Source organism: Mesocricetus auratus, unplaced genomic scaffold (genome assembly GCF_017639785.1).
Source record: "Mesocricetus auratus isolate SY011 unplaced genomic scaffold, BCM_Maur_2.0 Super-Scaffold_100037, whole genome shotgun sequence".
NCBI classification, from domain to species: domain Eukaryota; kingdom Metazoa; phylum Chordata; class Mammalia; order Rodentia; family Cricetidae; genus Mesocricetus; species Mesocricetus auratus.
Window position 1 is genome coordinate 1,507,979 of NW_024429215.1, and position 26,408 is coordinate 1,534,386.

A 26,408-nucleotide genomic window follows, 5' to 3' on the forward strand; every position below is an offset into this window, starting at 1 on the left:
TTATAAAGCTAAAAATTGTGTTAGAAGTATTTAAGGCCTGTACTTTTGCCTTTAATTTAGTATCTGATACAGAGTATGCAGTTAATGCTGTAAAAATTTTGGAAGTGGCAGGACCCATAAAACCTAGTAGTTCAGTCTGCCTCTTATTACAAGATTTACAAAATTTTATTTGGCAAAGACATAATTGTTTTTACGTACAACATATTGGAGCACATACAGGTTTCCCAAGACCTTTGAGTGAAAGCAATAATAAAGTCATCAATGGACCCGAATGGAATGCATTTTTCTCAGTTCTACCTTGGAGAGAGCAAAACAATTCCATAAGAGCTTTCCTGTGAATGCAAAAACCTTACAACAAAAATTTCAACTTTCTCGAGCAGATGATCAACAAGTGGTTTTGGATTGTCCTCAGTTTGTGGTTCATCATCATCCATCTAGTCTTGGAGTAAACCCTAGGGGCTTACTTCCCCTCAAGGTTTGGCAAATGGATGTTACACATATCCCTGAATTCGGGAATCTCAAAAATGTGCATGTATCTGTAGATACTTGTTCAGGAGTTATACATGCTACACCCTTATCTCCAGAGAAGGCTCGCAATGTTGTAACTCATTGCTTGGACGCTTGGGCTGCCTTGTGAAAGCCACAACAAGTAAAGACAGATAATGGACCAGCCTATACAGCTCAAACTTTTGCCTCCTTTTGCGCTATAATGGAGATACAGCTCATTCATGGATTGCCCTATAATCCTCAAGGACAAGGCATAGTAGAACGTGCTCATCATACATTAAAGGAATGCCTACAAAAACAAAAAGGGGGAATAGGCTATGGTTGGAACCCAAGAGAAATACTTTCCCTTGCATTATTTACTATTAATTTTTTGAATTCGGATGCTCAAGGCCGCTCTGCAGCTGATAGACATCAAGACACTCATAGCCCCTCCAAAGGCATGGTCAAGTGTAAGAATATTTTGGCAGGCCTATGACATGGGCCTGATCCCATGCTGGTGTGGGCACAAGGTTCTGTTTGTGTTTTTCCACAGTATCAGCAAGATCCAGTGTGGGTGCCAGAATGGTTAACCAGAAAGGTACAACATGAAGAACGTCCCGCCCGGGCTTATGATGGCCTTCCTACTTGTCCCCATGATGATAATCCAGCCAGGGAAAATGAAGCCAAGATGGAGGATTTTAGTCGGTGTTCCCAAAGCCAATGCCAGTGATGTATAATGCTCAAGTTTTTCCTTGTCTTTTTGCTAGTAATAGAAGTTTGGGTGTAGCATATTTGCCCTTAGATAAGCAGATTAGCCCTATAGAGGGTAATAGAAATATTAGTTTGAAGGGTAGTTTGTGTTTTGCTATTATTAATAATATTAGTTTAGATAATGAGTGTGTAGAATTGTTTTAGTCAGACAAAATATCTTTTTCTTCTATTCCTATTTGTGTTTGCCCCCATTTTGTGTGGTTAGTTAGTAATAGTAGTATAGAGGGAAATTGGTAAAACTGTACCCCAGAAGTGTGTTTTTATGCCCTATGTTGGGATGCTGAGAAATACCCTATAGCGATGGTTACTCGCATGCATCGATATGTGCCACTTACTGTAGAAGTGCCTAACAGTATGACCTTGTTTAGACAAAGAAGAGATTTTGGTATCATGACCGCCATAGTGACTGCCATCACTGTTGCTGCAGTTGGGGCTATTGTGTCCACTGTTGCTTTGTCCAGTACAGTACAAACTGCCTCTGCCTTAAATAACTTGTCAGCGAGTGTGGCTCTTGACCTGGATTTGGAAACATCTCTCAACTCTCAATTAAAGGGGGGTTTGATGATCGTTAATCAGCACATCGACTTAGTGCAGGAACAAGTGGATACAATCTGGCAGTTGGCTCAGCTAGGCTGCGAGTAAAAAAATGCAAGGATTATGTATTACATATGTTCAGAATGCTAATTTTACAAAGGCTGCAAATTTGTCCAAGTATTTGTCCAGTTTTCTTTTACAGAATTGGTCACTTCAATTTGAAGATACTTTGAAGGAGTTGGTGCTGGTAGTGGTCCATGTGAATTCCACTAGAGTGGACCTTTCTTTTGCATCAGGATTGTCGTCTTGGCTGACTTCTGGGATGAACCATATAAAAGAGTGGGTGGGCATAGGAGCATTAACAGGTCTTTTGGTGTTGGTCTCTCTGGCTTTGCTTGTGGTTTCTATGTAAGACTAGAGTCACACAAAGACGCAATGCAGCCATGATCATTCAGGCCTTTACCACTATTGAAGAAGGACAGTCCCCCAGGCATGGTTAGCCACCTTAACAACTAATTAAATACACTCAGGATGCAAGGCAGAGCACTGCACTGTGAGTCAGCTAATAGTGACCCAGAGAAGAGCACATCTAATTGCATGCGGGTTGGTACCCAAAAAGCATCCCGCCTCTGAAAAAGAGGGTATCGCATGGGTCTGATGCTCGTTGGGTGGATGACACCAAATGAAAAATCAGTACAATGTCCCTGTCTATGCCAGAGATCAGACCTCTACTCTTGCCTGTTGCATTTAAAACAAAAAGGGGGGAACTGTAGAGAGCTGCGAAATGCCGTACCTTAAGATGGCGCTGGCTAGGCCAGGCGGTGGTGGCGCATGCCTTTAATCCCAGCACTCAGGAGGCAGAGCCAGGCAGATCTCTGTGAGTTTGAGGCCAGGCTGGACCAATAGCCTCCAGAACAATACGGAGAAACCCTGTCTCGTAAAAACCAAAAAAAAAAAAAAAAAAAAAAAAAAAAAAAAGATGGCGCTGGCTTCCACCTTCTGCCAGCCCAACAGCAAGTGCTCTCTGTGATAAACAACTCCTTATTTTGTCAAGGCTGGATATCAGGCTGGCTTCCACATACATGGATCTATCTGCATGTTCCACGTGGTATATTAGGGTTGGCCGCCCAAGGGCTTTTAAGCTGTGGGCGGGCACTCCCCGGGGTCAGAAGATTGTTCAAGGTTCCTGAATAAACTGCTTAAAGAAGAGTCCGAGTGTTGCATCTTCCTTGCTGGTCAAGACAGTCATGACAACCATAGACTGATCCAGTGAGCTGGAGTCATGCTTATGCCCCTCATCTTGGAAAAACTGCAGTTAACTGCTTCAGTTTTAACAGATAAGACACGTGGCCAGAAAAACATAAAGGTTTACAGTAAAGTCAGACTTGGATGACGAAAAACCTCTAAAGATTTACAGTGTGTTTAAAAGTATATGTAGGATTGAGAGAGAAAAGAAACAGAATAACGATAAATATATAGAGAAACGGCTGTGGTGGGCCAAGCCGGTAGGTTTTGCTGCAAAGGGAGAGACAGGCAGATTTCCAAAGAGAAACCCTGTCTCAGAGAAAAATAAATAAAAGTAAAAGAATTAGAATAAAAAAATAATAGAAAAACAAGCCACGTAAATATGGAAAATGCGCAGAAAGTCTGGATACTGTGGTTTTCAGTTTTTGATTGCTAAGGAAGGAACAACTGCTAAAGTACACTTGATTATGAATTCTGATGAATTAATTCAACTTATATTTTTGAAAGTGCCTTGAATTCAAAATTTAAGTGTAAGGATATGCTACTTAGGAATGGAGTTTTTATTTATGTTTCTACAGAAAATGAAAAGCTGAGGATTTCTTCTAGGCTTATGTGGTTTAATGAACCAAGACCCCCAGAAGCAATGGCCCAAGTGATTTCAACATCTGAAACAGCTAAAATGATGCAGATCCTGAAACTAAGGACTTATACAGGTTTCTGAGTTTCTGTCATCATCCCCATGGAATGAACAGTGCCCCCTTCCAGCACGAAGCAGTTTGGAATGTGCGATGTCCTAATTCCCATCTTGTTTATAAATCTTTGTTTTCATTTAAATGGGATTGTTTATAATGATCACAACCAATATCATTTTAAAGAAAAAGGGGATTATGGTATGGAAATGAACACTTTGTATTGGTATGGATTTTCATTTATTGAGACAAATTCAAGGTCAATTTTGTGATATGTGTATATTTTGCCTCTTGATTAAATATTGTACTTATGCTGTTCTTTTAAAATGTAATGCATAATTAAATACAGACTATAGATATTTACTTATAATAGTCATAATTTATAGTTATGTAAGTTACATTTTCTAGACAGATAGGTAGACAGTCTTCACACCTTTCAAAGACCTTCAGAAAATGGCATTTAAAATGGTTTAGGGTTTTTCTTGATAATGAGAAATGTCTGCTCCTGGCACATCAATTACATCTGAGAGGAAGATGGGCATCAAAGAGTTTGCTTTCAACATGGCAAGATTAGCCATTAGGGAAAGAAACTTCTCTTGCATAGACTGTTTGATTGTTGCTGTATAATCTGGATATGCAGGACCAAATAGGCCTTCAGGGTTCCTGCTTCATGGAAGAGTATACAAGACTTTATGCAGGACACAGAAAAATGACTGACAGACTGCTGATGCAGATGGACAGTTTGAAATTTCCTGCTTTGCTGAGAAGATTTCTGGACACATTGTGGCCTATGGGCTGAAGATGGATGCCCCAACATTACAGAGGAATTTCAGGTGACTGTCCATGCAGCAAGATGTCTCTGTCAACGCTAGTGTTTATGTATTATCCTTCTGTGGACTTTAATAGAGTTGAAGGCAGATAGTTATAGATATACTTTTCCTAAGTTGTGATAAAAGATAAGCTACATATAGGACTTTGGACTCACAGGATGAGTGATTATATGGCATGTGGGATGGGATGCACCTCATATGGTGGTAGGGAAAGGCCTGAAGAACATCACAACTTTAGGCACTTTATTATTAAAAGGTGAGGAGAATAGGAAATCTTGTCTGTTAAGAAGCAGATTTTTCACATTACAGTACAGAGAGGAAGAGAAAAAACTGTGGGTCCTCTGGTGGGATTGCCAGGTAAAGTACATGGCTATCCTCTGTTGATACCAGTGTGGGAAGAAAAATAAGTATCCTGGTCCTCTAGTGGGATGTCAAGGAAAAATACGCTGCTTCTTTCTTGAGAGGAAGGGTGCACACAAGTACTGCACATTCCAGAAGTACCTGTCTAAGCACCAGCTGTGGCTTTCTCTTTCCATCATCCCATGGTCCATGGGCCACCAAGTCATGAGGACAAAAGTAGCAAAAGTGTCTAGTAGGACTTTGTATGGCCTGTGACTATGGCAAAAACAGCTTTATAGGAAACAGCTTCAGTGAGACAGATGAACCTTATTCCAGATTTTGGGGAGATATAAAGGATGGGGACAATGCCGTGAATTCCTCTTTTATTCAGGCACTGTTGACCACTTTTTCATGAAGGAGGAGGGAAAGTCATCAGGGAACGGAGTTAAGAGGCCTTGGAAGTATGATGAAAACAGCCTTGCCTGCGATGGCTTCGGTGAAACAACTCAACTTTATTTCAGAGTGCAGTGAGATATAAAGAATGGGGACAATGGCTGGAGCATCACGTAAATTGCATTAAATAGCATGGTTTTATCATAATAGTCAAAGCAAAAATCCTAGTTACCATATATGGTAGCCAGCAGAGGGTGTCTGCAAGGAATGGTGTCAAGGGTCATGCTTGACATAAGTCAGACATTCCGGCTCAGAGTTAACTCTAAATAACGTCATTTAGAAAAGAGTAAACCTGTGCTAGTGAAAGGGAGTCTTCCTATCTCATGCTGAGCTTGAAGAAAGCTGTTGGGTAATGATTAATTTCAACCTTTAACCAGAGGGGCCCTCCAACATATAATCAAATGATACATGTACATGTAATTGTATGATGGTGTGCATGCACATATTAGGCCACAGAAATAAGTGAGTGTTGAAATCATATTTCAAATTTGTGAGTTGTTTTAACGATCTTGAGTTTGAAACTATGTCTCCCAGGGATATGGAATCTTGAGTGGGAAAAGCTGGCTTTATAGTGAGCCCCGAGATCTGGTCCCTCCATCCTCCCAGTTCTGGTTCTACAAGCATGGACAGCTTTGATTGGCATTTTGACATAGTTTGGGGGATGGAACCCAAATTCCGGTGTTTCTTCATCAAAGATATTTTGAACCAAGATATCTGTCCATCCTCTTAAAAATTTTAAGAACAAAAATGAGTGAGCCTAACTCCGCCAAGACCAAATAGCTACACAAGGAAATATTGACAATAAATACTAGCATGAATTCAACAGGTATATCTGTTTGCATATGCATTGAAATTTGGAAGCTAAATTAATGTGCTCATGATTAAAATCATTAAAGAGATTACACTATAAGTTTGAAAAACAGAATAGAATTTTGATTGCAAACCAACCACTTTTCTTGAGAGTTTTGTGGATTTGGGGAGACTAGGAGCAATAGGGAAAGCTATGATATTGTCAGCATCTGAAATTTTGAACTGATGTGGTCAGCACTGATGTATCTGTCAGTTACAGATATGTTAGATTTGGCCTGTCACAGCATTGTTCCTCATGATGCCATTTGTCAGGAGCTTCAAGAACATTAAGTGTTTATTTTTAAGTTACTGTCATGGATACTTTCCTTTAACTAAGGGCAATCTAATTGCAAAAGCCACTTAACTGAAAATATGACTACTCATTAGCATCAAGAAATAGGTGTGTGCACTTTGTTACTGAGTGTGATTCAAGAGAATGCTATGTAATATTCAGTAAGGATTCTTGCCACTTTCTTAGGATTTATAAAAATTCTTCTTATCCATTTGTCTCATTTTATTTTCCTTTTAGTAACTTATAAGATGGAGTCTCTCAGGGATCACAACTAGAAAAAGAACAAAGGTTGTTTCTTCAGTACAGAAAGAATGCAAATGGCCATCCATATATCTCTGCAATGTCTTCAACCATCATATCTCAATAAATACTGCTTGCTGTCTATGAGACCCTGTCTTCAAACCCAGGGTTAATATTAATCAGATCATTTTCAAGTATTCTCTGAAAAGATTATAGCATCAAATTGTTCAATAATTTTACCATTGCCCCTGCATCAAAAAGTTCTGAGCAAACTGGTTTCTTAAGCAAGACTCTGTGGCCATTGCTATCGCATGTGAAAAGATAAATGCAGGCCGGAGGTTGCAGAACCATAGTACCATGTCTAAATAAATAGCTGCTGTTTTCTTTAATTTAATTTTATTTTTAAATTTAAATTAGAAGCAAGGTAGCTTCACATATCAATCCAAGATCCTGCTCCCTCTCACTCCCCTCCTCCCATGCTCTCCCACAACCCCCCACCACCCAATATCTCCCAATCCCCACTCCTTTACCCAGGGAGTCCAGGCTGAGAGAGCATCTCTCATTGAGGGATGGGTACCCAAAGTCCATTTGTATTCCAGGGATAAATACTGATCTACTACCCAAGGCCCCATAGACTGCCTAGTCCTCCTCACAAACACCTACATTCAGCGGGTCTGGATCAGTTCCATACTGCATTCCAAGCCATTGGTCTTGGGCTCAAGAGCTCCCCCTTGTTCATGTCAGCTGTTTCTGTTGGTTAAACAAGCCCAGTCTTGACCTCTATTCTCATCAGTCCTCCCTCTCTGTCACACGGTTCCTTGAGTTCAACTCAGTGTTTACCTGTGGGTGTCTGCCTCTGCTTCCATCAGTCATTGGTTAAAGGTTCTGTTTTGAAGACTCTCTGGCAGTAAGAATGTAGGCTGGCACTCCCCTGATCCATGTGTAAAACATATATGAGTGAGTAAATACCATGTTTGTCTTTTTGTGAGTGGGTTACCTCACTCAGGATGGTTTCTTGTAGTGCCATCCATTTGCCTGCAAATTTCCAGATTTCATTGCTTTTTTCCCCTGAATAGTACTCCATTATGTAAATTACCATATTTTCTATATCTACTCTTCAGTTGTGGGGCATCTAGGTTGCTTCCAGTTGCTGACTATTGTAAATAATGATGCTATGAATATAGTGGAACAGACATCCTTGTTGTACAAATATGCATCCTTTTGGTATATGCTTAAAAGTGGAATTGCTGGGTCTTGTGGTAGGCTGATTCCCATTTTTCCTGAGGAATCTCCATACTGATTTCCAAAGTGGTTGTATGAATTGGCACTCACACCAGCAGTGGGGAGTGTTCCCCTTTCTCACATACCCTCAAGAATAAACTGTGTTCAATCATTTTATTATAGCCATTATGACAGGAGTAAGATGTTATCTCAGAGTTGTTTTGATTTGCATTTCCCTGATAGCTAGGGATATTGAGCACTTTCTCAAGTGCTTCTCAGCCACTTTAGATTCTTCTATTAAGCATTCTCTAGTTTTGTAGCCCACTTTTCAATTGGATCCTTTGGTGTTTTGGAGACTTGCTTCTTGAGTTCTTTGTAAATTTTGGAGATCAGACCTCTGTCAGATGTGGGGTTAGTGAATATCATTTCCCATTCTGGGGACTGCCTTTTTGTCTTTCTGACTGTGCCCTTTGTGTTACAGAAGCTTCTAAGTTTCAGGAGGTCCCATGTGTTAATTGTTTATCTCACTGTCTGTGCTACTGGTGTTATGTTCATGAAGCAGTCTCCTGTACGAATTTGTTTAAGGGTACCTCCAACATTCTCTTCTAAGAGGTTCAGTGTGGCTAGATTTATGTTGAGGTATTTGATCCATTTGGACTTAAGTTTTGTGCATGGCAATAGACATGAATCTATCCACATTCTTCTACATGCCAGCATCCAGTTATGCCAGCACCATTTGTTGAAGATCCTTTCTTTTTTCCAATGTATGTTTTTACCTCTTTGTTGAAGGTCAGATGTTCATACGTGTATGGGTTAATATTGGGTTGTTCAACTGGATTCCATTGGTCTATGTGTCTACTTTTCTGCAAATACCAAGCTGTTTTCAGGATTACAGCTCTATAATAGAGCTTGAAATCAGGGATGGTGATGCCTCTAGATATTGCAATGTTGAATAGGGTTGTTTGGGCTATCCTGGGTCGTTTGTTTTTCCACATAAAGTTGATTATTGAGCTTTCAAGATATGTTAAAAATTGTGCTGGTATTCTAATGAGGATTGCATTGAATCTGTAGATTGCTTTGGCAAGATTGCCATTTTTTGCTCTGTTGATCCCACCTATCCAAGAACATGGGAGATCTTGCCATTTTCTGGTGTCTCCTTAAATTTCTTTCTTTAAAGACTCAAAGTTCTTGTGATACAGGTCTTTCACTTGTTTGGTTAGTTTTACCCCAAGGTATTTTATGTTGTTTGTGGCAATAGTATGGGTGATGTTTCTCTGATTTCTTTCTCAGACCTTTTGCCATCTAGATATAGCAGGGCTAATGACTATATTGAGTTGATCTTGTATCCTGCCACTTTACTGAAAGTTTTTATGAGCTGAAGGAGTTCCCTGGTAGAGTTTTTTGGGTCACTTATGTAAACTATCATATCATCAGCAGATAGTGAAAGTTTGACCTCTTCCTTTCCAATTTGTATCCCTTTGATCTCTTTTTGTTGTCTTATTGCTCTAACTGGAACTTCAAGTACAATATTGAAGAGATATAGGAATGTCTGGGGTTTTAATCCCAGCAGAGTCTGTGGTGAAGTTTTCTAGCAGATATGTTCTGTGATATGTTATTTGTTTTTGAAAAATGAAGGTTGACTGGAGATCAGAGGGCAGAGCTAGCTATTAGTTACTCATAGAAATATAGAAGTCGATTCCAGTGCCTGGGGATTACCCAGAGACTGCCACAGAGCTTCCCATCCCAGAGGGAGCCAAGCACTCCAGATCCCAGGACTTAACTTCCACCAACAAGACTAGGGGACCAGTACTTCCAGTGGCAGGACCAGGTAAAACAGGCCCTGCATAGTGGCCTGCATTGCTGTGTCTGGGGATTGCCTTTAGACTGCCACAGAGCTTCCCATTCTGGCAGAAGCCAAGCACCCCAGATACCAGGTCTTCTCCCCAACCAACGAGACCAGGGGACCAGGTAGAAGACTACACACCCCAGATTCCTGGGCTTTTTCTCCACCCACAGGACCATAACTAGGATGAGGAATTGAAGAACTAAAAGAGTATTGGACTTGCTTGCACCCTCTGAAAGGGAACTGTGGTCCCCAAACCACCAGACAAGTAAGTGGCTCTTTCTGCAGCCACTAGAAGAAGAGATGGGAAAGAGACAATACAAAAACACACTCAGCAACAGAAAAACAAATATGACACTGCCAGATTCTAGAGATTCCACACCAACAAAACTACAACATTCCAATGCAAATGAAGAAGAGAATGACCCTAAAAACAATTTCATGAAAATGATAGAGGCCCTAAAAGAGGATATAGGAAAATCCCTCAAAGAAATGGAAGAAAAAACAAACAAAAATGCAAGAAATGTAAGTAAAAACGAATAAAAATATGGAAGAAAAAAACAAATAATGCAAGAAATGGAAGAAAAATCAACCAAAAAATGCAAGAAATGGGAGAAAAAGGAAACCAAGAAATACATGAAATGGAAGAAAAAGAACCCAAAAAATTAATAAAATGCAATAAATGGATGAAAAGATAAACTGAAAGTTGCAAGAAACAATTCAAACTGTACAAGGGTTGAAAACTGAAATAGACACAATAAAAAACACAATCTGAAGAAAGGCTGGAAATAGAAATGCTGGGTAATGGTCAGGTACTGTAGATTCTCTCATTACCAATAGAATACAAGAGATGGAAGAGAAAATCTCAGGTATTGAATATACACTAAGAGAAATGAATTCATCAACCAAAGAAAATTTAAGTCCAAGAAATCCCAACACACAAAATCCAGGAAATATGGGAAACCATGAAAAGACGAAACCTAAGAATAATAGGTATAGAAGAAGGACAAGAAAACTACCTCAGAGGGACAGAAAACATATTCAACAAAATCATAGAAGAAAACTTTCCCAACCTTAAGAAAGACATGCCAATGAAGGTACAAGGAACATACAGAACACCAAATAGAGAGGACCACAAAAAGTCCCCTCGCCACATAATAATTAAGACCCCAAATATACAGAATAAGAAAAAGAATATTAAGAGCATCTAAGGAAAAAGGCCAAGGAACATATAAAGTCAGACCTATCAGAATTACATCTGACTTCTCCATGGAAACTCTGAAAGCTAGAAGGTTCTGGATAGATATTCTACCAACACTAAGAGACCAAGGATGCCAGCACAGATTTCTATACCCGGTAAAGCTCTCAATCACTATAGATGGAGAAAAAAATATTGCTTGAAAAAACTAGATTCAAGCAATAAGTATCCACTAACCCAGCTATACAGAAAGTTCTGGAAGGAAAACTCCAACCCAAGGAAGTTAACTACAACCAGAAAAAAGATAATCCCACTTTACCAACAGCCAAAAGAAAAAAGGGGTGGAATTCTACACATAATTCCACCACCAACAACCATTCCAAATCAAAGAAGAATGAGCAATTAATGGTCATTAATATCACTCAATATTAATCACCTTAACTCTCCAATATAAGGCACAGGCTAACAGAAGGAATTCAAACACAGAACCCATCCTTCTGCTGCATACAAGAAAAACACCTAACCCACAAAGACAGACATTACCTGAGAGTTAAAGGTTGCGAAAAGATATTCCAATCAAATTGACCCAAGAAACAAGCGGGGGTAGCAATCCTAATATCTAATAAATTAGACTTTAAAGTAAAATCAATCACAAGAGATGAAGGAGGGCATTACATACGCATCATAGGTGAAATCCACCAATTTGAAATTTCAATTATGAACATCTATGCACCGAATAGAAAGGCATCCATGTTCGTAAATGAAATGTTACTAAAACTTAAATCATATATAAAGCCACACACGCCTATACTGTGAGAATTCAACACCCAACTCCCACCACTAGACAGGAATACCAGATAGAACTTCAACAAAGAAGCAAAGGGTCTAATAGAAGTTATGACCCAATTGGAATTAACAGACATCTATAGAACATTCCATCCACATATAAAAGAATATACCTTCTTCTCACCACCACATGGAACCTTCTTAAAAATTGACCATGTACTTGGTAACATATCAAAAAAATTGGAATAACTCCATGCGTCTTATCAGACCACCATGTGATAAATTAGAATTCAAAAACAACACAAATTGCAGAAATCCTACAAACACATAGAAATTGAATAATGTACATTTGCACCATTCCTGGGTCAAAGAAGAAATAAAAAAAGAAATTAAAGACTTCCCAGAATTCAATGAGAATGAAGACACAACATACCCAAACCTGTGGGACACTTTGAAAGCAGTGCTATGGTGGAATTTCTTAGCACTAAGTGCCCACATGAAGAAACTGGAGAATAGTTATACTAGATAATTAACAGCACAGCTGAAAGCTCTAGAACACAAAGAAGCAAACGCCCCCAGGAAGAGTAGACACCAGTAAATAAACTGAGGGATGGAATCAATGAAGTAGAAACTAGGAAAATATTACAAAGAATCAATGCAATGGAAATTTGGTTCTGTGATAAAATCAACAAGATAGACAAACCTTTGTCCAAACTTACCAAACGGCAGGGTGTGAACACGTAAATTAACAAAATCAAAAATGAAAAGGGTAACATAACAATGGACTCTAGGAAATTCAGAGAATCATCAGGTCATAATTTGAAAACATGTACTCCACAAAATTTGAAAATTTAAAGGAAATGGACAATATTCTGGATAGCTATCACTTGCCAACATTAAATCAAGAAGAAATAAGCAATTTAAATAGACCTAAAACCCCTATGGAAATAGAAGCAGTAATCAAAAGACTCACAAGTGAAAAGGACTGGGTCCAGATGGTCTCAGCACTGAATACTACCAGATATTCAAAGAACAGCTTATATCAATCCTTCTCGAAGAATTCCACGCAATATAAGCAGAAGGGACTTTGCCAAATTCCACAAGGCTTCAATAACCTTGATCCTCAAGCCACACAAAGACACAACTAAGAAAGAGAACTTCAGACCAATATCCCTCATAAACATTGATGCAAAAATACTCAATAAAATACTGGCAAATTCAATCCAAGAACACATCAAAACAATCATTAAACATGATCAAGAAGGTTTCATCCCAGGGATACAGGGATGGTTAAGCATACAAAAATCTATCAAAGTAATAAACAATTTGAAAAACAAAATCACATGATCCTCTCACTAAATGCAGAAAAAGCCTTTGACAAAATCCAACAACCCTTCATGACAAAGGTCTTGGAGAGATCTGGGATAACAGGAACATACCTAAACATAATAAAAGCTATATACAGCAAACCAACAGCCAACATCAAACTAAATGGACCGATACTCAATGTAATGCCACTAAAATCAGGAACAAGACAAGGCTGTCCACTCTCTCCATACCTTTTCAATATTGTATTTGAAGTTCTAGCCAGAGCCATATGACAAAAGGAGATCAAGGGGATACAAATTGGAAAAGAAGAGGTCAAACTTTCACTATTTGCAGATGATATGATAGTTTACATAAATGACGCAAAGAACTCTACCAGGGAACACTTACAGCTGATTAACACCTTCAGAAAAGTGGCAGGCTACAAGATCAACTCAAGAAAATCAGTAGCCCTACTATATACAGATGATAAAAGGGCTGAGAAAGAAATCAGAGAAACATCACCCTTTACAATAGACACAAACAGCATAAAATACCTTGGGATAATGCTAACCAAACAAGTCAAAGACCTGTATCACAAGAACCTTGAGTCTTTAAAGAAAGAAATTAAAGAAGACCTCAAATAGGTAGGATCAATGTAGTTAAAATGGCAATCCTGCCAAAGTCAATCTACAGATTCAGTGCAATTCCCATTAAAATCCCAGCACAATTCTTCACAGACTTGAAAGAAAAATAATCATTTTTTTATGGACAACAAAAGACCCATGATAGGCAAAACAAACTTAGTCAACAATGCAACATCTGGAGGCATCACCATCCCTGACCTCAAGCTCTATTATAGAAGTGGTGTCCTGAAAAAATTTTGGTATTAGCACAAAAACAGACAGGTAGACCTCTCTACTGAATACCCTGTATTAACCCATGCATGTATGAACATCTGATCCTCGACAAGGAATATAAAGCATCTTTAACAAATAGTGCTGTCATAACTAGTTGTTGGCATGTAGAAGAATGCAGATAGATCCATGTCTATCACCATGAAAAAAAGTAAAAATGGAACAAAGGCCTCAACATAAACCCAACCACACTGAACCGCTTAGAAGAGAAAGTGGGTGGTACCCTTGAACGAATTGGTACAGGAGACAGCTTCCTGAACATACTACCAGTAGCACAGACAGTGAGATCAACAATTAACACATGGGACCTCCTGAAACTGAGAAACTTCTGTAAGGCAAAGGACACAGTCAGCAAGACAAAAAGGCAGACCACAGAATGGGAAAAGATACTCACTAACACCACATCTGACAGAGGACTGATCTCCAAAATTTACAAAGAACTCAAGAAGCAAGTCTCCAAAACACCAAAGGATCCAATTAAAATGTGGACTAAAGAACTAAATAGAGAATTATCAATAGAGGAGTCTATTATGGTTGAGAGTCACTTGAGAAAGTGTTCAACATCCTTAGCCATCAGGGAAATGCAAATCAAAACAACTCTAAGATACCATCTTACTCCTGTCAGAATAACTAAAATAAGAAACACCTTCAACAATTTATGCTGGAGAGGATGTGGTGAAAGGGGAACACTCCTCCACTGCTGGTGGGAGTGCCAACTTCTACAGCCACTTTGGAAATCAGTATGGAGATTCCTCAGAAAAATGGGAATAAACTTACCACAAGACCTAGCATGTCCACTCTTAAGCGTATATCAAAAAGATGCCCATTCATACAACAAGGATCGCTGTTCCACTATGTTCATAGCAGCATTATTTGTAATAGCCAGACCTTGGAAGCAACCTAGATGCCCCTCACCCAAAGAGTGGATAGAGAAATGTGGTACATTTATACATTGGAGTACTACTGAGCAGATAAAAACAATGAAATCCTGAAATTTGCAGGCAAATGAATGGCACTAGAAGAAACCACCCTGCGTGAAGTAACCCAGTCACAAAAAGAGATACATGGCATGTGATCTCTCATATATGGATTTTAGACATAGATCTGGGGAGTGCCAGCCAACAATCCCATGCCCAGAGAGTCTGGGAAACAGAACCTTCATTCAGTGGCTGATGGAAGCAGAGGCAGAGTCCCATGACTAAGCCCTGAGCTGACTCAAGAAATCCATTGACCGAGAGGGAGGACTGATGACCAAAGGGGTTAAGACTGGGCTGATTTAACCCCAAGAAACAGCTGACCTGAAAAGTGTTAGCTCTTGAATCCCAGACTGATGCCTGGGAACCCAGCACGGGACTGATCAAGACCCCCTAAATGTGGGTGCCATTGAGGAGACCTAGGTAATCTATTGAGCCTTGGGTAGTAGATCAGTATTTACCCCAGGTATACAAATGAACTTTGGGTTCCCATCCAACAATGAGAGATGCACTCTCACCCTATACTCTTGGGGGTAGGGTCTAGGCCCTGCCCTGGATGAAATGCCAGACTATGGACACCCTCATGGAGGTCCTCAGCCTCCCTGGTGAAATCAGGGGATATTTGAGGGGTTGGTGGGAGGGCACAGGAGGAGGGGAGGGAAAGGTATTGGGACCTAGAATTGACATGTGAGGCAACCTTGTTTGTCATTTAAATTTAAAGATAAAATATAAAAAAATACTTAAAAAAGAAATCTAGAAGTCTGTACAGACAGGAGCCAGGAAGTGATGAGATTTGGCAAAGACAGGAATTTCAAGTGCAGCCAAAGTACACAGAGAAACCCTGTCTCAAAAATGTAAAAAATAAAGTTAAATAATATAGAGTAATAAAAAAAGTCATGTAAAAATGGAAAATACACAGAGGGTCTGGATTCTCTATGCTATTGTTTTGTCTTTCAGTTGTTCAATCAGTAAGGAAGAAACAAGAGCTGCTAAAATACATTTGATTATAAATGCTGCTTAATTAACTTAACTTATATATTTAAAAACTGCCTTTACCTCTCAATTTAAATACAAGCACAGGTTACTTGGGAAAAAGACTTTTTACTTGTGTTTCCACAGAAAATAAAATGTTGTGGATTCCTTCCATGCTTATATGGATTGATAAAGCAAGACACCCTGAAGCATTGGCCCAGGTGATCCAACTTCCCCAAAACACTTGAGATTATGCAGTTACACACAACTACAATCAGGATTTCTGTATCTTCTTGGGATCCCCAAGACAGCCCCCCCCAATAGCAGGAAGTAGTTCGGAGAGAACAATGCCCGCATTCCCAAATATTGTTTATAAATATTTGTTTTCATATATACAGGATTGGTTTTAAATGGTAATGATCACAGTCATTCTTTTTTAGGAATATGATACAGAAATGAATATTTTTGTATTGGTATGGATTTTCATTCATTGATACAAATTTCAGGTCAAATTTGTGATATGCATATTTCTCTTGTTTAAGTATTGTGTTTATACTGATCTTTTAAAATGTAATTCTTTATTAAATAAATATTGTATATAGTCACCTATAATATTCAGAACTTTTAGTTTGGTTAGTTCGGTTTCCTATATATTCTGAGAGGTATTTAAGATAGATAGATATTCTTCAAACCTTTCAAAGACCTTCAGAATATATGACATTTAAAAGGTTTAGGGTTTTTCATGATAGTGAGACAAAACTACTCCTGGCAAACCAATTACATCTAAGAGGAAGAAAGGCATTGTAGAAACTCATTATGGAGTTTGCTTTCAACATGACAAGATTAGACAATCGGGCAAGAAACTGCTCTTGCCTTTTACTGTTTGATAGCCTGGATACTCAGAATCCAGAGGAAAGTGACTGCTGAACTTGATGGGACAGTCCTAAAGAGTTTCTACTTCATGGTATACTTTGAAAGACATTCTACAAAAAAAATGACTGACAAACTGCTATGTAGGCAGACATTTGAAAATCTCCTGCTTCACAGAGAAGTTTGCCAGATACATTGCCCTATGTGCTGAAGATTGATGCCCCCCAAATTTCAAAAGACCATTGGGTGACTGGCAAGTTAGAAAGATGTCTCTGTCAATTCTAGTGTTTATATATTATCTTTCTGTAGTCTTTGATGGAGTTGAAGACAGGTAGTTATAATTATAGTTTTCCTTAGTTATAATATAAATAAGCTACATATAAGACTTTAGACTCACACAGATAGGATAGATGATAAAATACTTTCTTTTAATCTTACCAAATATTAATGGACTAAATATTGTAATGATAGTTTTTACTTGATAACTGTTCTGTTATATATGTTAAATATGTTGAATATGTTAAAGTTGAAACCATTCTTTATATTTAGACAAAAAAGAGGAGACGATGGGGGAAGTCCTTTTGTGTGTGTATTTTTATTATTGGTTGATAATTAGCATGCTATTGCCCAATGGGGAATCAAGTTAGGTGGGACTAGGACAAGTGGAGGGTTCAGAAAAATGAAGACACAGTCAGCAACCATGTAGGACATGAGAGGAGTAAGAGGTCCGGACCCTTTTCTGGTAAGAGAAGACCACATGGAAATACTCAAATTAGCAGTTACGAGTTAATAATTAAGTCAGGGTTAGCTAATAAGAAATGATAGCAAATGGCCAACAGCTTCATAATTGATATAGCATCTGGTGTGTTCAATTGGAAAAGATGGGACTCTGGGACCAGGATGGAGGGAAGAATGCACATAACACACCAGTAATGGAAGAGTGTTAGCCTTACCCCAGTTCTCTCCAGCATGAACTGTCATCAGTGTTTGTGGTCTTGGCCATTCTGACAGGTATAAGATGATATCTCAGATTTGTTCTGATTTGCATTTCTCTGATGACTAAGAATGTTGAGCTTCCTTAATTGCCTTTCAGACATTTGAGATTCCTCTGTTGAGAGTTCTCTGTTTAGAATTGTACCCCATTTTTATTTGGGTTAATTGGTCTTTTGCTGTCTAGTTTCTTGAGTTCTTTGTGTATTTTGGAAATCTGTTCTCAGTCAGATGTGGGTTTGTTTAAGTGTTTTTCCCATTCTGTAGGCTGCCATTTTGTCTTGTTGACCATTTCCTTTGCTTACAGAAGCTTCTCATTTTTAGATGTTCCACTTATAGTTATTCTCAGTGTCTGTGCTACTGGTGCTATATTTAAGAAGTGGCCTCCTGTGCCAATGTGTTAAAGACTACTTTCCACTTTATTTTCTATGAGGTTCAGTGTGGTTGGTTTATGGTGAGGTCTATGATCCTTTTGAACTTAATTTTTGTACATGAGGATAGATATGGCTCTATCTTTATTCTTCTACATGCAAACATCCAGTTATGTCAGCACCATTTGTTGAAGAAGCTTTCTGTTTTCCATTGTATAATTTTAGATTCTTTGTCAAGATCCAAGTGATCATAGGTGTGTGGATTGATATCAGGGTTTTCGATTTGATTCCATTGGTCTACCCCTCTGTTTTTGTGCCTGTTTCAAGATGTTTTAATTACAGTAGTTCTATAGTCAAGTTTGAAGTCAGGGATTGTGAGGCCTCTGGAATTCCCTTTATTGCACATGTTTGTTTTGGCTATGTACTTTTTGCTGGTACTGCATGTTTGTGTGATGAACATGCTTTGCTTCAGAGGATAGACTAGGACTTCAGATTAAAATGAAAAGTTAATTTCTCAATTAGACAACCCATCTGGAACTGAATAATTTAGCAGTACCATTAATTTTCTCAAAATGAGAAAAAATTGATCATATTATGTGTGGATATATTGATCTACATATATCGATATATCATAAAAGGAATAAAGCTCTGATACACAGACACTAAACAAGGTAGAACACCCTGAATTTCTTTGGTTTGGGGAATCATGATATTCCAATCATTTTGGTATGCTTCATCAAGCATTGGATTTTGGTCATTTCTCTTTTCCATTACACTTAGAATTTCATCATCTGATGGAGCTTGTTTACACCAACATCAGCTGTTTTCATGTGAAAATTTTCTTGCCTCACACATATGGCCAAATTAGCGAAAGAGGACTTCATCCCTGAGCTCTTCTGCCTGTTGTTTTTGCTGAAGTCATGATGCCTATGGGTACAGAAGAAACTCTCCAAATATGTTTTCCAGTTTGTTTTTCACCTGAATACAGGACATCAGATGCAGAGCCTGAAGGAAGAAAGAATTCCAGAGCCCTAGATGGCAGTGGAGGAAATACAAGAAAGTACTCAAAGTGATTACTGAGACAGCTTCACTTATCAACAAAACTAAAAGCACATATAATCACAGACACATGAGCTAAAGTATAGACATGCTGAACACTGTGAGATCTGCACCCAACAAACTTATGTCCGGGCAGACATGTGCATTTGTACAGTGTTTTCTTTTGGTTGCTATTATCAGGATCTTGGTTAAGCCTTGTCATGTATGTGCCTATGACTCCTCTGAATGTTATTTCAGAATCAAAGAAGATTTTCACCGTAACGGAGATGTGGACATTGGTGTATTTTTTCCAGTTCATACTTACGTAACAAGGAACAAACATCCACATTCGTATCTGCCACACTACTTCAATGACACCCACATACAGTAAGTGTAATTACTCATTTATCCTATTTTGGATTTCATATTACATGTGACCCAGGTGGGATTGTTATTAAAATTTTCTTACTTCTTATTTTTATCATGATAGACTCTCTTTCTATCCAAAATCCCTTATTTAATTGTATGTTACTGTTCATTTATTTTCTTTTCTCAAAGACTATACAGTACATTTGCTTGTTTGTTTAGAGATTGTTGTTTCCAAATATGATAACTGAAAACTTGTAGTCTTACTTTGCCATGCCTTACAGCCACAGGAATCACATGTTTCTCATGTTAGGTTTTTAGAGGAAGGATTGTTTAATCAAAGACCTGGATCTTCAGGGCATTCTAGAAGTCTAGAAAAGAGTTGATGACACTGAAAGTTGTCTGATGTGATGATAGAGTTGCAAGTTTGTATGTGTTAAATAGCACTCATTTAAGAGTAAGTGTGTTTTATTCAGAAGTTGAGAATACTTTTAGTTGTCAAAACATCTCTCTTTATGCCTGTCTTTAACACTTTTAAATTAAATTTGTTATTTGCTAATCTTTTACTCTAAAACAAATGTTCCCATTTGTTCCCTGAATTTCTAATAGGGTTTTTATCTTATTTTCATGTGAGTATTCAAAAGACACAGTTATGTGATTGTGGCCACATGGGGCTCTTTCTTATTAAGTTAGAAATAAAATCAAACTAAGTTTGTGGTAGGGAAATATTTTTGTTACTATAAAAGATTATCATGTGTCTTTCCCTGTGTTCTTTCCTACTTCAAAATTTATCATTTTATAACACATTTTCCATTTTTTCATACAAGTTGGTACACAATAATATTATCTAGAAGCTAAAATCATTTTATAGGTCTTCTAGTTATGTCTTTTATTACAGTTTAAGAGTGCATATTTGTTTTCAAAGAGGGAATGTGTCCTCTCCTTAACCCTCTGCCTCTTTGTCTCTTTTCAATTTTCTCCCCATTTTTACATGACAAGAAATAATCATCTTAATTATCATGGTAACAAAATTCATACATAAGTTTTTATGTGGCCCAAATTTTTGCAGTGTACTTTCAGGATATCATAGCTGTTTAGATTGTGTGATATGATATATGAGCATGAGAAATAGATAAAGATTTCCAGATTAATGTAAGTTAATTTTAGGGTAGTGTGATTTAATCTATTGGATTGACTGTACATGGTACAGACTTTTTCAAGTATCTTTTAACCACAAATTTTGTGTGCATGCATATTCATGTGTCAATTCACATGTGAAGCTGAGAAACAATATGTGAGATTATATCCTCTCCACCGACCATGTGTGTGCTGGGACCAAACTCAGCTTTTCATTAGTTGAATTCAGTAAAGGCTGGGTCATATTTATGCTCCATATGAATAAATCCTGTTATTTATCGTCACTAATATCCTTCCAAATTCAAGTTAGAATTGACTCTAGAAATTTATGAGAGGCAGAAATTGTCCCTCTCACTTACTTGGAAAATGCAGTTGACTTTCTTTGTCAAAGTATATCATCCCAACTCTGTGAACACCTCTTCTTTCAGTAACTTGATATAAGTCCATTTGTCATATAAATATTATCTTTCACAATTTGGACTTTAAGAGATTTTCTCTTCTAAGGAAGATATATATGCCTTTTGATAGAGTGTCACCCATCAAAACCCAGAAATAGTTTCTTGCAGCTTATTCTAAAATATTTTCCAAAGGAATTCATGTGTTAAATTGTTCACTACTTTCCTTTTGAAATTATAATATAATTGGAGCATTTCCTCTTTCCTCCCTTCTCTCCAGAACTTCACAACTAGCTCTGCTTTCTTCTTTTTCAATTCATGGAGTCTTTAAGAACTGTTATTTCATGAACATATTTTGTATATATACATACATCTTCCTAAATACATCCTGGTCATTCTATATAAAGCTATACCTAGGGATATTTTTTATGATTATCACTTGCTATTGGATATTTGATTGCTTTGCTTTTCCTTTAGGAGACTATTTCTCTGACTTTCAGCACTTCTTAGTTGCCTACAGTTCTCCATGTAATAGAGAGCTCTTATGGTCTCTTCTACAACCACTTTGGCATGTCTATTATGATCTTCCTTGTTCAGAACATGTTTAGCCAGATATGTTATGAAACTTTCAGGAGAAAACTTTAGTTATAAAATGCCAAAAATGTTGAACAAGTACCCGATTTTTAGACTGACCAAGATATATCAACAAGTCTTTTTAATAATAGTAATGATAGGTTTTATTATCACTTTGAGAATGCCAAATAGTTAATCACAACACAATATACATGTAAATATATGTACATTGTATTTTCAGGCATTATAAGAGAGCAATAAAAACATGCCACTACCAATTTTCTGGAGAATAATTCACAGGGAATGTTATTATGAGTTTTTCACACTGTCACCTCCTTCTGTGTTTCAGCAGTGAAAATGGCTCTACCACTAACTATAACTGGATTCTGTGCTCTTTCTTCCATTACTGTCAGTGCTCTTATAATTGATGCTTCTCTTTCCATGAATTTAAGCTTTGTGTGTTTTTGTATTCATATGGGAAGAGTGTCTCTTAAATGTTATCCACAACCTTTAATGAAGGTCTATCTGGAATGTATCAATTTATTTGAAAATACCTTCTTTGGTGTTTGTTCTGTTGTAGCCACTGGACTTCGTTCATCCTCAATTTTTACTTTTCTTTGGCACTGACATTTTGTTTCCTAGCTCCTTTTATCATTGGGTGTTTCACACAGAATGTGTAATCTGCCATGGTAAATTGCAACACAGCCAGAAACACAAACATAGGCAGTTAATCAGATGCACACAACCCTACGTGTAAGAATGTTTTTCAGCATCTGACAGAAGTGAACATTGCTCTCTGTCATTGTTAGGACTGAGGAAATTCTTTTAAAAGTTATCTGAATGTGTCACTTGCAGATAGAGATGCATATATCCACCACTGTATTAACCTTAAGCAATAATTCACACCTATGTAGAAAGGTTTTATCTGATGTGACTAACAACATATTAAATTATCCATTATCACTCTTGTATCTAGTGTACTGGAAGAAGTAAATAATGTCATCTTCTTTGATTTTCAATGGAAGTTATGTGATAAAAGAAAAGTAACTACAACAGCACATTCTGAGATTTCTATAACTTAAAAGAATATGTCATTTCATCTTATACAATTATCATCCACTGACAATGCTGGACATCATTATATACAAAAATATATCTTTGAAGACTCAATCTTATATTTTGATTTCTCATTATATTACCAATTTCTTACAATTTTCACATTGTTGAAAACACTTAAAAGTAATTATACATGAAGTAAATTAATCAAAATCAAATTTATCTATTATATGGGCGATAGGATTAAACTTCCTTGTATATAAAGAGCATGAAATATTCAGACCACCACATTTATATATTTGAGTGTGTCATGAGTTTTCTTGGATTTGATCACAATTGAGTGCTGATTCAGGAAATACCAATTTGATTTTGTTCTTTTAAATTTGCTTTGGATGCTGGCCACACCCTGACTATTATTCTGTGATACCTTGTACTCCCTATCTCTTTCTCCAAAGCCATCCACTCTACCTAGTGTCTTCTTCTCCATCTATGTGTAGCCTCCCTGCTTGTTTAACTCAAGCAGCTTAATCATTGTTTTCTGAATTATCTCCCTTAGTGTCCTGGGATGGTATGCAACTGGTATGGTTTAACTCAAGCATGCCTTGGTGTCTTTCCTTTTTTTCTTTTAAACACTAATCATGTTGTGTACAACTTCAAAATTTTTCATTATCATATAGGTACTGGGCATAAATTTTTATATGATATATATTGAGAAACCATAGATTCAAAATATGGTGATCAAATTGGTGAATAAAGTTTCCATCCCCTTTCCATTGCTTGGGATTTTGACGATTGATCACCTTAGCTGCTTTTTATGGACAGCATAATAGGGATTTTAAGCTACAATGTACTCACAAGACTGTATAGATGTATGAAATTGTCAAATGTGTGCATCATATATGTATGTATACATCTGTATATACATTTACATTTATATCTACATTCTGCTAGAACAGAAAAATTGACTTCCAGTATTTTTCTTCGCTTCCAAATAAAGAACTAGAAATTTTGTGCCCAATTCCCTCCCAATATATGCACTCCTTTTGTTTATGTGTCTCGCTGCTTTCTTGTATTTTTTGAAATATTTTATTAGTTAATTGAGGACTTAAATACAGTATATTTTTTGCTATATTCACCGCTACCTAACTTCTTGCATGTGCACTCCTCCACATTCACCTTCCTATTCAATGAAGTTTGAAATTTATTCTTTCTCCCCAAAAAGTCCTGTTTATGTTGTTGAATAAGTAGTAGGTCAGGAGCATGCTCTGCAGTCTAGTAAAACTACCAGGAGTAAAAAATATTGATAATAACTGACTCTCAGAAAACCTATAAAATCAAACACTCTGCAGGAGGTGGTGAGATTTCATGCCTAACTCTGTTCTCCATCCTTGTTTCTTTTGTTCTAGCATGAGCTTGTGCAGGCCTGATGTGAGAAACCCCTTGCATTCTTATGCACAACTGTTCTGTTTTTTCTACAAATATTTTTCTTGGAATTATGTAAAACATCTGGAAGATCACGGAGATTTTTAGTGACAGATTATAACGTGTATGCCATCTCTGGAGCTGAGCATTACACAATGTCTTATTCTTCCTAAACTGACCATTTGAAGATCTCTGTTAATTTACATCTACCAGATGTGTCTATGACTAGGGCAGATCAATTCTCTGATCTCTTTTTTGAGAAATAAATTATGAACTATCATATTAATTCTATATCTATTCAGCAGACTAATACCATTATATTCTCTCCTTTACCCTATGACCTCATTAGTTACACTTTCTAGTTCCCAATAACAGTTTCATGGATGAGCGACTTCTAGTCAAATGGGCCCTAGGTCCGAACAGAAAATTACTTGAATATGGCATTTCTGTTACTATTGTACCAGAAGGTATGTCTTGTTAGGTCAGCTGTATTTCCATATTGCAAGGTTCATAGCTGGATGAGATCAACTACATTTTCATGCATAGTACTTAGCATTCTAGGATATTCACCAGAAAAGACTGTGCACACATGGTTTTAAGCCAATACAAAGTCTTTATTAATCAGCCAGCAACTATATTGGATTTTCAGGATCTCAGTATAGCATGAAGAATTTCTCAGGATGAAGTTTTAAGCACACAGAAAAAAAATGTTCTGTGTTAATATACTTCAGTTAACAAGAACAGGAAAGCCAAAGCAGAACTGGCTGATTTTGCCTGGGAATGATTAACTACACCAGGGGGGGGGGTAAAACATATTATTTATGATTATTTTTAAAGCTTGCCTAAGGAGCTAGAAACTACAATCAGCTGCAAGCCATAGAATTCAGGCACACAGTTTTAATCCCAAAAGACAGAAGTTAGGAGGTGGTGGTGCAAACCTTTAATCCTAGGACCCTAGATTAAGAGATAAACATATATCTTCAAGTCTGAGGCCACCAGATCCACACAATAGTGAATCAGTCTAAAAAGGAATTATAGCTCACACATTTAATTTAAACATTAAGGAAGTATGAATCACAGAAGCAAGGTCAGAGAGGCATTCGTTTCCAGTTGCTGAAGATAGGAGCATTCTTTCTCCAACCACACTGAGGAGAGGCAGCAGTTTGAGACATGGTAAAGAGTTCTTCCATGGATCAGTCCCTTTAGCCCGATTTTCAGCTGAGAGCTAGTGGCCAGCTGCTTTACTTTCTGATATTCAGGTCAAAGATTAAAGCCCAATATCAGTCTCTGCGTCTTTTACTTATTTTTTGTTACACTAAGGTCCCTTCTCGTAGGACAGATTCCTATTCCCAAAAACCAGAATCTTTTTCATATAATCTTTTTAGAAATCCCAGGTTTTACCCTGGATCTTTGCTGTTTCTGGTAAATAGTGGCCAAGTCACAGGGCAGAGGCCAAAAACAAGTTTAGTACATTGAGAGTCTTTCTGAGAATTATGAGCTTTGATGGTGTATGTCTTGCATTCATTTTTGTCAAGTGGTGCTGTCTATGTGCTCAACTCTGCATGCTGAATGGCACTTCCATCATGCAGTAAGTTGCATAACATTCTGCAGTCCTATTAACTTCTGGGGTCTGTAATAGTCTCAACTGGTCTTAGTTAATGAGTTAAATCATAGACTAAACCTAATTTAGTTTATTATATAGATCTAACTCATAATCCAATTAGAATGAGAATTAGATGCTCAGCCAGTGCTGATAGTAGAGTCAGAGGGACCAAGAGAACAAAGATTGGTTCCAATCATTTTCCCCAAACAGGCCAAGATTTTGACTAACTACATTTGGTCAATTAGCATAGACACAAAAAGTTTCTCCCCAATCCACACATACTTTCCTTTATGTCATGAGATCTCTAAGACAAATTTTGTAGGACTATTTCTACAATGGAATCTTTACTGATTTTTTTATTCAGAAACAGAATTTTTAATGAGTCTACATCCTTATCAACCTATCTACTTAGTTTGGAAATCATTAGAAGAGCCACAGTTAGTCAAAACCATTAGTACATGCCAACCGATTAATCTCAAAAACCCAGTAATATTGTTTTAAAAATATGAATTAAACCATTAGACTTAATACCAGACATCAAAATAGGTAAAGTACCTAGGTTAAAAGTTTTGAATATTAGACAAGATTTTTCCTATTATAAGTACCCTAATATTAGATAACGCTGGTCAGTCACTGTAATTAT

At 37.4% G+C, this 26,408-nt stretch overlaps 1 protein-coding gene across 1 annotated transcript in view; it reads left to right on the plus strand.

The window, feature by feature from the left end:
- Nucleotides 1–1,557: 1,557 nt before the first annotated feature.
- Nucleotides 1,558–26,408, plus strand: part of LOC101823246 (vomeronasal type-2 receptor 116-like) — a 46,987-nt gene continuing 22,136 nt past the window's right edge. The window contains exons 1-2 of the mRNA XM_040733821.1: nt 1,558–1,895; nt 19,415–19,600. Coding sequence (XP_040589755.1) covers nt 1,558–1,895; nt 19,415–19,600 — 524 coding nt within the window. The remainder of the gene's footprint in view (nt 1,896–19,414; nt 19,601–26,408) is intronic.